This window comes from Rhipicephalus microplus, chromosome 2 (genome assembly GCF_043290135.1).
Source record: "Rhipicephalus microplus isolate Deutch F79 chromosome 2, USDA_Rmic, whole genome shotgun sequence".
NCBI lineage: Eukaryota > Metazoa > Arthropoda > Arachnida > Ixodida > Ixodidae > Rhipicephalus > Rhipicephalus microplus.
The window spans coordinates 19,032,893-19,046,951 of NC_134701.1; the positions used below are offsets into that span (position 1 = coordinate 19,032,893).

Below are 14,059 nucleotides of genomic sequence, written 5' to 3' on the forward strand. Positions count from 1 at the left end.
AAGCAATGGGATGTTCCCCGCCATCAGCATCTTTGTGCGCCTAAACTGCACCTATACCATAAGGCGATGCGTCACAGCTGAGGCAAACAGGCCTGGCAGGGTTGAAATGCACAAGAACTGGAGCTGATGTCACCAAGTCCTTGCAGGCATTGAATGCATCTTGTTGCTCATGTCTCCGCTCCCACTTCTTCCCTTCACAAAGAAGTAGGTGCAGTGGACGAAGGAGTGACGAATGATTGGGTAAGAAGCGCCTGTGGAAGTTTACAAGTCCCAAAAAACTCTGAAGTTCCCTGACATCCTGAGATACAGTAGCATGCAGAATTGCTGCTACCTTGTAAACGTTCGGGGAAATGCCTTCCTTGCTGATGATGTGCCCGAGATACTCAACTTGCGGCACGAAGAAATGGCATTTTTCAAGTTTCAGCTTGAGGCCTGATTTCTGAAGCTTGCTAAGTACAGCACGAAGGTTGCGAAGGTGGTCAGCATCATTTGCGCCAGTCACAAAAATGTCGTTAAAATATACTGCTACATGGGGCAGTCCCCTGAAGAAGTTCTCGATCTCGCGCTGAAATATGGCAGGAGCAGATGACACACCAAAAGGCAACCGGGTGTACTGAAGTTGCCCCATATGCGTCGAAATTGTGACATACTCCCTAGAGGTCTCGTCAAGAAAACTTGCTCGTACTCATCTCGCAAATCCAATTTTGTGAATTTCTCACCTCCAGCACAGTCCACAGTTTCTCTATCCTTCGAATAGGGTACTGCTCCACTGTTGCCACTGGGTTTATGGTGACACGAAAGTCTCCGCAGACTCTGATGCGTCCATTCCTTTTGGTCACAGATGCAATAGGTGCAGCCTATTTTGCTGTCTTGACTGGAACAAGAATGGAATCTCTTCTTAGTCCACGGATTTCTTGAGTTGCTCTATCTGTCAAGGAGTACGGCAGTGGACGTGGCTTGAAGAACCAAGGCGGAGCATCTGAAAGAACACGTAGAGAAGCTTTAGCACCCTTGAATGTACCCAGGCCTTCTTAAAACACTTCGGCGTAGTCTTGGACTGGGTGTTTGACGTCGGAAAGTGCGTGGATGTTCACTTCGACATCGGAGACGCCAATGCCCAGCTCACGCATCCAGTTGCGTCCAAGAAGAGTGGGCGATCCGTCTCCGGTCAGAAAAATAGGTAGGTCGGCCTCTCTGCCATGAATCTTCACACTGACGTCAGCTTTGCCCTGAACCTTTTTTAGTTCCCCGAAATAGCTTCGCAAAAGCACTTGTGACAGCTGCACAGGAACCGAAGGCGAAAGCTTAAGTTGACGCGACTTGGCCATGACAGAGACACTTGTCCCCGTGTCCACTTCCATGCGGAGCGGCTTGCCGCAAACCTGAACAGTGACAGTGAAAGGCGGAGGCGGCGTGGCGTAGTCGACCGGCCACATGTCAAATACTTCGTAAGATGAAGTGGTAGCGGCATCCTTCTTGCGTACCGTATTAACACGATGACGGTTATCCGACGACGGTGAACTGCAAGCCGAGAACGAACGTACCTTGGTAGGGCTGTTGCTTTGGGCTTGGCTGTCCCTTCGTCGCGAATTGCACACCTTCGCCAAATGACCTCGTTTGTGGCAGTAATTGCAGATTGTATTCACATGCTTGCATTTTGATGCAAGATGTCCGTCCCCACAGCGGTAGCAGGTGACGCTCCTAAAGCCTGAAGAGACACGGTGAGTCGAGAAAGCGCTGCTTGTGTGCGCTTGCGCTATCTCACCTGCGTCCCTTTTTGCTGCTTCCGTTGCCAGGGCGGTCTGCACAACATCGTCAAAGTTGAGGTCCGGTTTTTCCCGAAGTCTTGTTTGGACATCCACGTTGTTTATGCCACACACGACGCGGTCGCGGAGCATGTTTTCGAGTTCAACCCCAAAGCTACAGTGCTCGGCCAGGCTTTTTAGTGCTGCGATAAAATTGCTGACTGATTCCCCTTCCGTACGAACGCGCGAGTTGAAACAAAAACGCTGCACGACGGCAGAGGGCTGTGGACAATAATGGCTTTCAAGTACAGTGCAGTCCACTTATAACGATATCGAGAAAACCTAAAAATATGATCGTTATAACCGGTGATCGTTATATCTGGACTGCCGCCAAAAAATCGTCGCCGGACGTACCTTTTGTAGCTCCAGGCTTCATTTTGCTATTTTCACCAATTAATAAATATTGTAGATAGTAGGATGTCAAAAACAAGACTTTATTTCTTACTCCGAAGAACGCATCACGGGTTCGCTGAGGAAGAGAGACTGACCGACGGCGGGGTGGGAGCAGTGGGAGGAAGAAAGCACAGCCAGAGGCACACAGCCGGAATGCCAACGAGGCCCCGCCCCCATGCCGTCGCGCCGCTTTGCTTTTCGCTTTTTTTATTTTTCTCTCTCTTTCCCGCTTTCGTTCGGCAAGCTACGAGTAGCTTGCCGGCTTGCCGTTGTAGAAGGCGGGGAGCCGCGGAGCGCGGCGCTTTGCTTTTCGCTTTTTTTTTTTTAATTCTCTCAGCCTCTCCGCGGTCGACGCGCGGCGAGGCGCAAAACGTGACACAGCTGGCGCCATCTGTAGCGCGTCGCGCCAACTCGCGATGCTCTCCTCGGCTTTTTGAACGGCCGGGACGCGCTGCCGGCGCTGTCCTGCAGTGGCGGCAGATACGTACCCGCCTACGCTAACTTTTCGTCTTGTCTCGGCATAGTTCGTTTCAGAGGAACTTATCAATCTATATGTTACGATTATTCTGAATGAAACATGCCGTCCACGGCAAACTTTTCATCGTTGTATCCGATATGCGGTGGATAACATATCGTTATATATGGTTTTTTTCCCCATAGCCCCAATGCATAAAATGAGACTAAGTCGACCCATCGTTATAACCGATATATCGTTATATGTGGTATCGTTATAAGTGGACTGCACTGTACTTGAAGAATCTCGTCCAGATTCTTGTCACTGGGCTTGGCGGGCTTGACCAAATTGTGGAGCAAAGCATACGTTTTGTGCCCGCAGCAGCTGATGAACACGGCAGTACGCTTGTCTGGGGCGACATCATTCACCAGGAAAAATGCTTTGAGCTGGTCCACGTAACAGGGACAGTCGTCTCCTCCCCCCCCCCTCGAATGGCTCGAGGTTGCCGAAACTTGACTGGGTGAACAGATGGCAGAGAGCTGCGGAAACGAATACTTACATGAAACTTCCTTTCATCTTCGTCGCCAGTTGTTACATGTGTAGATTGACTGATGGCCAGGCGGTAGTGACTACCGTGAGCAGTAGAACCCCAGGCCTGCGAAGAACACGAGAACATGTTGAGCCCTTAGCCAAGAACGAACTGTGTTTTATTACTCCCCAAAACGGCCACACCGCCGCTGTGCCAGGCTTGCACAGCTCAACATAACTATCAGCGCCGCGTGGGGGCGCTGAATTTGGACCAACATTGTAACAGAGGGTAACCCGCCTGCTTCAATCTGGTAGCCTGTGCATTAAAGCTAGATGAAATGACATGTACACACGACTTATTCAGGGCTGAATGCAGACAGTTCACTGCAATGCTTCGCTTAACAAGCTTCAAATTCACTTCACTTTATTTTTCTTAAAGACCTTGCAGGGAGGCATTACATAAGGGGTGGGGTTAACATAATAGTGGCTACATACAAAACAGTGGTTACATACATTTACAAGATAGTCACTACAATGCACGTGCAGTATAGTGGCTACAATACATTTATTGAGACATACCAAGTTTTACTTTTTTCGAAATATGAGGGTAAGCAGATAGTTTCGACGATATCGCGGTGCAGGCCGTTCCAGTCAGCTGATAATCGACAAAAGAAAGATTCAGAAAAAGTCGTAGTGTTTCTGCGGGGACGAGTAACTTGTAAGTGGTGCCCTGTGCGCAGAGATGTGCGCGGTGGCGGGGCAAGAATATATTGGACATGATGAAGTGAGCTGTAAAAAACTTGTGAAAAAGGATTATTGAATCGATGCGGCGCCGGGACGATAGCGTGTTCAAGCCAGACTGAATTTTTAGTTGTGATACGCTGGTATATTAAGAATAAGATGGTTGAACAAACCTTACTGCGTGGTTCTGAATGGTTTCTAGGGCTTTAATAAGATATGTTTGATGAGGTGACCAAATGGGAGAAGCGTATTCTAGCTTCGGGAGTACGAATGACTTATATGCTAGAAGTTTTACATGACGTGGTGCACGGCGGAGATGGCGTTTAAGGAATCCAAGGGTTTGTTTGGCCGAGGCCGTAACGCATGTTATATGAGGTGACCAATTTAAGTTATGTGAAAAGGTGATACCAAGGTACTTAAATGTACCTACTCTTTCTAATGAAGTGTTAGCAATAGTGTAGGGTGTGCATAATGGCTGTAGGCGGCGAGTAAAACTTATTACCTGGCATTTGTTGGGGTTCACGGTCATCAATCATTCGTTGCACCAATCTTGAACATTGTTAACGATCGTCTTGTAAAAGAGAGTGATCGGCATTGTTAGTGATTCGACGGTAGATGACACAATCGTCAGCGAACATTCGGATTTGAGAGGCAACATGTAGAGGGAGGTCATTATTATAAATAAGAAATAGCAGTGGACCAAAGACGCTACCTTGTGGGACGCCAGATGTTACAGGGAGGGGGCCGGAAATGGAGTTATTGACATGTACTGACTGCGATCGGCTAGTAAGGAATTCATTAATCCAATAAAAATTGTTGGGATGCAAGTTCAACAGTGAGAGTTTAAGTAATAGCCGTTCGTGGGGTAACTTATCAAATGCTTTTGCATAATCAACAAAAATGGCATCGACCTGTTTGTTAGTATCGAGGTTGGTATGTAAGTCACGAATATGGCAAGTTGCGTTTCACATGAGATGTCCTTGCGGAATCCATGTTGAAATGTGTGAAAAAAGTTGTTTTTGTCAAGAAACTGCATGATATGTGTGTAGATGATGTGCTCCATTATTTTGCAGGATACACAGGTCAGGGAAATTGGTCGGTAGTTAAGCGGGGATGTTTTGAAGCCCGATTTATAAATTGGAATGATCTGCGCTTCTTTCCAGGCGATAGGGATGCTACCAGAAGAAAGAGACTGCATGAAGATTAATCTGAGATAGCCTGCGCAGATGTTCTTGGTGTTTTTTTACACTTTCGGATTGATATCATCGGCCCCAGATGCCGATGAAAGTTTAAGCTTTTCAATTATGGCTATTATTCCTTCCTCGCTGAAATTGATTGCTGACATAACATCCTGGACAGGTGGTGGAAGTACAAGTAGAGGAACATCAGGTTCAGTGGTGAATACAGATGAAAAAGCAAGAATAAATGCCTCAGCGCATTCTTGTTCAGGAATCGTAATGTCATTATGGTCGGTAATGTTAACAGCAGAAGGTGGCTTGGGACTCAGAATTTACCAGAATATTTAGGATTGCTTTCCAGTACACAAGATAAGGTACCATAAAAGAAAGAGTGCTTGTCACGACGCATAGCTGATAAGTAAACTTTCTCAGCTACGTAATATTTTTCCCAGGCCACAGCACAATTTTTTTCCTTACCAAGCGGAAAAGGCGTTTTTTTTTCTCATTTTCTAGAGATTTCAATTTCCTGGTAAACCCAGGTTTGTTGTGGTTGGCTTGTATCGATATAACTGGGATATGGTTATTACCGAGTTAGTTCAGTAAACTTTTGTTGGAAGATCAACCAGTTTTCTTGTACTGTGTGGCAATGAAAATTGGGGCAAAAAGTCGGTTAATAAGCGATAAGCTCGTTGTTTATGGCATCGTAGTTACCTTTACCATATAAGCGTATTGTTTTATTCCACGATTATTGTTTTGGCAAGATAAAGCTGAAGACTGCGTGGATTATTTTATGGTCGCTAATTTCACGGAGGTAATACATCGAAGAGAGGCTATTTGGGCTATTGGTTAGTATCAGATCTAAAACGCTGGCCGAATCCTGCGTGAAGCGTGTTGGTTGCAACACAAGCTGACTTAAATTGAAGTTAAAGGAAAGATCGAGGAACTCATCATTTTTGCTCGGTAACGAAGGCGGATTTCCAGCCCAGTTTATGAGAGGGAAGTTAAAATCCCCGAATAACAATACGTGAGCGTTAGTATATTTTGTCGTGAGTCTGTCCAGGACGCAGCTAAGCTTCTCAGTAAAGTCTGTATCTGTTCGCGGTGGGCGGTAGCATACACCAAGTAAGATGGTATAATGCGGAGAGCGAAAGAGTAGCCATAATATTTCAAGGTCACTGGGCGTATGAACAATGGTGCAAGGAAAGGTATTACTGACGGCAGTGAGCTCACCACCACCTCTAGAGTTCTGGCGATCTTTGCGGAAAAGCTGAAAGCCGGGTAGGTCATCCATGACCTCAGTGTCAGATACATCAGCAGTAAGCCATGTTTCAGTAAGTATTAACAAATTACATCCAGATGAGAGAACAATATTAGATACGATGTCGCGTTTAGGAAGAAAACTTCGTATATTAGTGAAAATTGCTGAAATAGTAATGCTTGAGCGCATTGCTTTCGGGCGCTGAGATGGCTGGTGGTGTTGTAGCAATTGCTATCTAATTTCCTTAACACGTTTCTCAGCGTCGTCGCACACGTAGTTCGTGGATCCTAAAAACAAGGTTTTATAACGTGGAGAAAAGGCGACAGAATTTTTCTTTGCAAATGCAAGAAGGTGTTTCCTGGCATTTTGTACGGCGCGGGAATAGTCCTGACCAATTCTGTAGTTACTGCCTTTTAGCTTGCGTCCGTTAGACAGGATTTTTTCTTTGGTTTTTTTTAGCGAGCGAAATTTGCAATTACGGGGCGGTTATGGTTAGTAGAGTGACGGCAAAGTCGATGCGCGCTGAATATCCTCGGGAACTACGGGTAAGCCTAGGTGATCTGAGCAAAAGCGAATAAGGTTTTCTTCTATCTGCGGGGCAGATTCTGAGGCACCTGGGTCGGGAATACCGAAGAAGATTAGGTTGTTGCGGCAGGCTCGATTTTCTGCGTCATCGATCCGCAATTCCATGTCTGAGATTACACGGGTTGTCTCGGTGGCGGCAGATGTGATGGTTGCGACCTGTTGTTGCAGTGGTTCAATGTGTTGACAGTGGCTCTGAATGGTATTCATTCTTCTGCTAAGTTCACCTATAGTACTGTAAGTTTCGGCGAGTTCACTTTTTATACCCTTCAGTTCGGTATAAGATGCGATTACCCTGCTGAGAGTTTTTTTCAATTCAGCTAAATTAGCGTTAGATTCCAGGCCGGGGATAGTTTTGCCGTCGCCCGACAGTAAGAGAACGGTACGCGAGACATCGATACACTGCTGAATAATCGATAATAGACACTGGGGGCTCAGCAGCAGCACCAAAAACAAGTCGCTCGATTTCTTAGAGTAAAGACTCAAAGGCTGACTAACCTGAATGTTGAAAAATAGCAGTTTAGGCGAGTGTCTCGTGGCACAGCCGCTGAGCCCACAGGTGGGTGCGCCAGGGTGTTGTTCTTTTATATACGACGTGGCGATTGATGTTGCTGACGTAGGCTTCTCCCAGGTGGCAACGGTTGCGAAATTCGTGTCAGGTGGCGCTGGCAGAAGTGCAGGGGTGGTTAGCTTATAGGCGCTGTCATGACCAAGGGTTGCTTGGATCTAGGATTATACTTCCAACAGATGTGATTATCGCCAAAAAGCAAGCTAGTGTCAAGAAACTGCAAAGCTCGCTAAACAGGCTTTTCATGCGTAAATTTCAGGCCTTGACTTTCGCTCTGAAACACCTGCAAAACACCATGGATGAATATTTCAAGATCATCAACATCATTCAAAATAACTAGAAAATCATCCACATACCTAAAGATCCTGACAACCTGTGGTACTTGCAATTTATCCTGAATGCGGCAACCAACGACCGACAAGAAAAGATCACACAACACAGGAGCAACAGCTGAACCAATGCATAAGCCCTTTCTTTGAACATAAAACTTATCATCAAATATCACAACTGTAGAAGACACATGGAACACTAAGAGTCTAACAAAGTCATCGGCAGACACACCTGCTTCACCTGACAACTGAAGTTCACCATATTCCTGAACCCTATCTCGAAAAGCCTGCAGCAGTCCTTCATGTGACACAGAATAATAAAGTTCTTCATTGTCGACCGAAAAGCCGCTAAATGAGCACGATTTCAAAACTTGTAGGTGCAACATGAAGTCCTCAGACTTGCGAATCACAAAGGGATCATCCTTCACTAAAACTTGAAGGTGCCCTTGTAGGTAACGGCTGACGTAGCGTTGCCAGGTAGCAACTTCAGAAACAATCGCACAAAAAAGAATGGTACAAACGGTTTGTGGCTTTTCATTTACCTTCAAGGAAGCTTTTTCTTCTTTCTTTGTCCTTGCCTTTAGGTTCTGTAGGTTCATTTCCTCTAGCAGTTGAAGTGCACGCTGTTTCTGTTTTGAAGCATCAAAGGGTACGTCATTGAAGTTCTTTACCATTGCCAATTGTGACTTTTTTCGAAACAGAGTGTTCGGTAGGACAGCGAAGCTTCCTTCCTTGTCTGTTTCCAGTAATGTTAACGGCAGTTCCTTCAGCGTCCTCGAAATATTTTTTAGGGGATGATCCATCGAACGATGGGAAGACGTGCATCATGTCAAGCACTCAACCCCTTCGAAAATAACTCGATCTTTTTCATTTTCAACAAACAGCAGCCACTTTACAGACCAGGGAGAGGAGGCCCTGGGGTTTAAGACAGGGTTCATAACTGAATTTTGGTCCTTTCTCCAGAACATGCTTAACGTCGTCAGGAACCACGGCATTACCAAGCACAAACACGCTGCCTTGATTAACATAGGAGGCCTTGCGCTCAGAAGTGAGGTTCACGAGAGCACGACGCCACAATAACTCAGCTGACACAGCCGCTTGTTTCTTGAGAGCATACAGGTGATGCGATTCTTTGAAAGGCTGAGCACCAGTTTTCACGAGAACACGCAACCAGTCCTGAAACATCCTAACCTGTCATCAAAACTCTGGTTTCAGAATCTTGCAAAGACGCTTGCAGTGGGCTCAGGAAGGCTGGACAACACCGAAAAGACATTGCACTTCCTTGGGAACCTGCTTCCGCTTGATGCAGTAGGACATAAACCTGGATTTGCATAGGGTTTCCGCGTTTAGGTTGCCACATACAATGGCAGGATCCAAACGAAAACTATTAGACAGGAAAGGGCCCATTGTATAAGAAATTCGCTTGAGAAGTACTTTGGTCTGGGATAGTTGGTTCATAGTCCTCACATAGAAAGGGCCGTGAAAAACTCGGGAAAAAAGACAGTAGAGACAGAGCGCACTGACTAACAACTGAAATTTATTGCTATCACCTGGTCATATATATGTGTCTAAAATGTGATTAAGAGGAGGTTTAGAAGCAAGAAAAAAAGGCTGGTTTTAACAAGCGATAAAAACAGCAAACAATAAAATCTTCAAAAGGAACTAAGCGTGATGAGTCAAATGCATCAGGTCATGATAAAGCAAAAGGCGCGGAAAATCAAAGAAAGCCTCTAAGGTAACTCATTTCAGCGTCAGCCAAGGATAAGCAAGGGCTGCTTACGCACTTGTCACCTGCTTCATGAATGAAGAAAGCCTGAACAACCACCATTTTATACAACCGGATACTACGAAAGTCAGCAGAGCGGTCACAACGCCTGCAATGGTCAGCGAGAAAACCGCTGGTCGTATTGCGTAATTTATAGTCATGCTCCTTCGCCCTTTCATTAAAACACCTGCCAGTTTGACCAATGTACTCATGTCCACAACCTAAACGAAACATATAAGCTACATTGGAAATACAATCTGTGAACCTGTTCCTGTGTTTGGTTGTGCACCCAGGGCGTTTTTCTCTGTAAGCCTTGCCACATAACCTCGATAGTTTGCAGGGCGCGGACAGTACATCTTGCACGTCATGCTTCGATGCAATTCTCTTCAAGTTATGTGAAAATTTGTGAACATATGGCATAACTTGCACAAGCTCCTTCTTTTTTCTACCATCTTTTTGTTTTGTTTGAACGTGTTTCATGTTCCGTAGCAAGGTCTCACACACCGCAGAAATCAATTCAGGAGGGTAACCCGCCTGCTTCAATCTGGTAACCTCTGCATTAAAGTTATATGAAATGGCATGTACACACGACTTATTCAGGGCTGAATGCAGACAGTTCACTGCAATGCTTCGCTTAACAAGCTTCGAAAGGGCGCTGTCATCGCCAAGGGTTGCTTGTATCTAGGATTATATATCCAACAGATGTGATTATCGCCAGAACGCAAGCCAATGTCAAGAAATTGCAACGCTCGCTTACTAGGCTTTTCATGCGTAAATTTCAGGCCTTGACTTTCGCTCTGAAACACATGCAAAACATCCTGGATGACTATGTCAACATTATCAACCTCATTGAAAATTACTAGAAAATCATCCACATACCTAAAGATCTAGAAAATCTGTGGTACTTGCAATTTATCCTGAATGCGGCAACCAACGACCGACAAGAAAAGATCACACAACACAGAAGCCACAGATGAACCAATGCATATGCCCTTTCTTTGAACATAAAACTTATCATCAAAAGTTATTTTTATTTATTTTATTTATTTTTTATTTAGGACATACTGCAAGCCCATTGAAGGGCCCAAGCAGGAGGGGCATCACGATAAAAACAAAATTTAGGCACAATACACATGATACACTGATTAAAATAGTTTGAACAAATACTGGAAAGCATCAAAGTTACAAAAATCCGCAATACACGTGGTACACTGCTGGAAATATATTGTACACATACACAAGAGTACATCGAAGTTGCAAAACAAAGCAATCAGAATTCCAAATGTTCAAAGGAGTGAATATTGGTCACAGCCGATTCAGTTAGTTTACTCCAATCTGTAATAGTACGCGGAAAAACGGAAAACTTAAAAATATTAGTTCGAGCGCTGTACGGAGTCAGAGATTCGGGGTGTCTATGCCGTGTTTGTCGGGAAGTGAGTGGCTGAAGGAATTCCTCGGGTTTAAGTGAAAGTTTGTTATTTTTAAGCAAGAATAGAAATTTTAACCTTTGAATTTGACGGCGTGATTGAAGTGTTGGAATGCCATGCTCTTCCATTAATCTTGTCGGCGAGTCACTGGGACGATAGCTTGAAAAAATGAATCGAACGGATTTTCGCTGTATCATTTCAAGAGCAATAATATTACTTTTTGTGTGAGGATCCCAGACAGTGCAGGCGTATTCCAGTCGCGGTTTAATTATGGATGTATAGGCGAGTAGCCTAACGTTTGTTGGGGCCTTTATAAGCTTATGTCTGAGGAAGCAAAGTTTTCGGAATGAAGCTGCACATGTGTTTGTTACGTGTTTGTTCCAGCTCAAGTTATTTGTTATAGTGACGCCAAGATATCTATATTCTGATACTGTTCTAACGGTTGTGACGGAAGATTGTAAGGAAAAGACAGCTTATTCTTTTTGTTAGTTATTTTCATAAAAACGGATTTTTTGGCATTGAGCTTCATTCCCCAATTTTCGCACCACGCCTGAACATAATTAAGGTTTGTGTTTAACATTTGTTGGTCTTCAGGACATGTTATTTTGTTGTATAGAATACAGTCATCGGCAAATAATTTAGTTTTCACGGGATCACTAATAAGGGATACAAGATCGTTAATATAAATCAGAAATAATAACGGGCCTAATACGCTGCCTTGTGGAACACCCGAAAGAACAGGAAGCCGAGTAGAGGAATGATCATCGATGCAAACATATTCGAAGCGGTTCGACAAGTAGGAAGAGATCCAATCGGTTACAAAAGCTGGAACACCTATCACTTTAAACTTGTGCATTAAATGAACATGTGAAACTAAATCAAAGGCTTTTTGGAAGTCTAGAAAAATAACATCAACTTGGCCAGTTTTATCAAGAACGCTAGCAAAGTCATGAACAATAGAAGTGAGTTGCGTGACCGTGGAAAATCCTTTTCTGAAGCCGTGTTGACAGTCTGATAATAAGTTGTTTCTGTTTAAAAAATTTATAATGTAGTCGGCTATAATGTGTTCTAGAAGTTTACAACAAGAATAAGTCAGAGAGATTGGACGGTAATTATTAAACAGCGTCTTTACAAATTTACAACTGTAGAAGACACGTAGAACTCTAAGAGTCCAACAAAGTCATCAGCAGAAACACCTGCTTCACCTGAGAACTGAAGGTCACCATATTCCTGAACCCTATCTCGAAAAGCCTGCAGCAATCCTTCACGCGGCACAGAATAATAAAGTTCTTTCAATGCAACCGAAAAACCGTTAAAAGAGCCATATTTCAAACCTTGCAGGTTCAGCATGAAGTCCTCAGACTTGCAGATGACAAAGGGATCATCCTTCACTAGACTTTGAAGGTGCCTTTGTAGGTAACATCTGACAAGGCGTTGCCAGGTAGAAACTTCAGAAACAATGGCAGGAAACGGAACATCAGGTTTGTGGATTTTCACGGTAAAAGAGACTTCAAGGAAGCCCTGGGTGCACAACCAAACACAAGAACAAGTGCACAGATTGTATTTGCAATGTAGTTTATAGGTTTCTTTTAAGTTGTGGACTTGAGTACATTGGTCAAACTGGCAGGTGTTTTATTGAAAGGGCGAAAGAGCATGACTATATTGTACGCAATACGACCTGTGGTTTTCTGGCTGACCATTGCAGGCATTGTGGCTCATCTCCTGACTTTCGTAGTACACGGTTTTATAAAATGGGGAGGGATAAGATAGAGCGCGAGATTGTTGAGGCTTTCTTTATTCATGAAGCAGGTGACAAGTGCGTGAGCAGGCCTTCAATATCCTTGTCTGACGCAGAACGTATTTATCTTAGAGGCTTTCTTTGATTTTTCGTGTCATTTGCTTTATCATGACCTGATGCATTTATCTCATCACGCTTGCGCGAGTTCCTTTTGAAGATTTTATCGTTTGCTTTTTTTATCGCTGGTTAAAACCAGCCTTCTTTTCTTGCTTCTAAACCTCCTGCCAATCACATTTTAGGCACATATATGCACAGATGATGGCAAAAAGTTTAAGTGGTTAGTCAGCGCTCTGTCTCTACTGTCCTTCTTTATTCTCGAGTTTTTGCGCAGCCCTTTCGATGTGAGCACTATGAACTAACTAGCCCAAACTAAAGTACTTCCCGTGTACTCGGGCGTTCCCCAAGGATCTGTTTTAGGACCCATTCTTTTTCTGATATTTGTTAACGATCTATGTTCAATAGTTGAGGCTCCCACTAAAATGAAACATTTTGCAGATGACTGCTTGATTTATTCTCCACTTACTTGCCAAGGTGAGCAAATTAATCTGAACAGGTGCTTACAGGCATTAAATCAGTGGTGTATATTATGGGACATAGAAATAAACTATAGCAAGACGACTATTACGCATATTCCCTCAAGTGGACGGGAATTGTTATTCATGTATCACATTGGAAGTCACCCTATAAATAATACCGGTTGTTTCAAATACCTAGGAATTAGTATAAGCACACATTGAAATGGCACTCGCATATCGATAACATCAATCATACGCCCTGTCTTAGAATACGCTAGTATTGTATGGTCGCCTCAACAGAAGGTGTTGTGGACAAAAATTGAAAGAATACAAAAATTACGAGTCCGTTTCATATGCGGTAGATACCGACGCACACACTCAGTCACAGCTTTGTTAAAGTCCTGTGAGCTTGAGTCTTTAGGATATCGCATACGAAAACATCGCCTCAAATTTCTTTTTAAGATAATAAGCGGGCAAACAAAGAAAAATAATGATTTATATATTCCGCCTCCTTGAACGCGATGTGATCGGCTTAATAATAGTAGAGCAATTCAATCTTATTTCACATGCACGAATGCTTTCCGCTACTTCTTTTTCCCAGACACGATAGATATGTGGAATAGTTTACTCAATGCGGTTGTGCAACAAACAACATCAGCGGATTTTGAAAATGCATTGGACAGTTTTCTTTGTAGTGATGCGTGCTAAATTCTGTTGT

At 44.0% G+C, this 14,059-nt stretch overlaps 1 protein-coding gene across 1 annotated transcript; it reads right to left on the reverse strand.

Annotated features, from left to right (window-relative positions):
• Positions 1-1,031: 1,031 nt before the first annotated feature.
• LOC142784516 (uncharacterized) lies at positions 1,032-1,898 on the reverse strand. The gene is made up of 2 exons (XM_075882930.1): positions 1,766-1,898; positions 1,032-1,708 (listed from the first exon to the last, which is right to left on the reverse strand). Exons 1-2 carry the CDS (start codon positions 1,896-1,898, stop codon positions 1,032-1,034), a joined length of 810 nt encoding a protein of 269 aa, XP_075739045.1.
• Between the last annotated feature and the right edge of the window lie 12,161 nt (positions 1,899-14,059).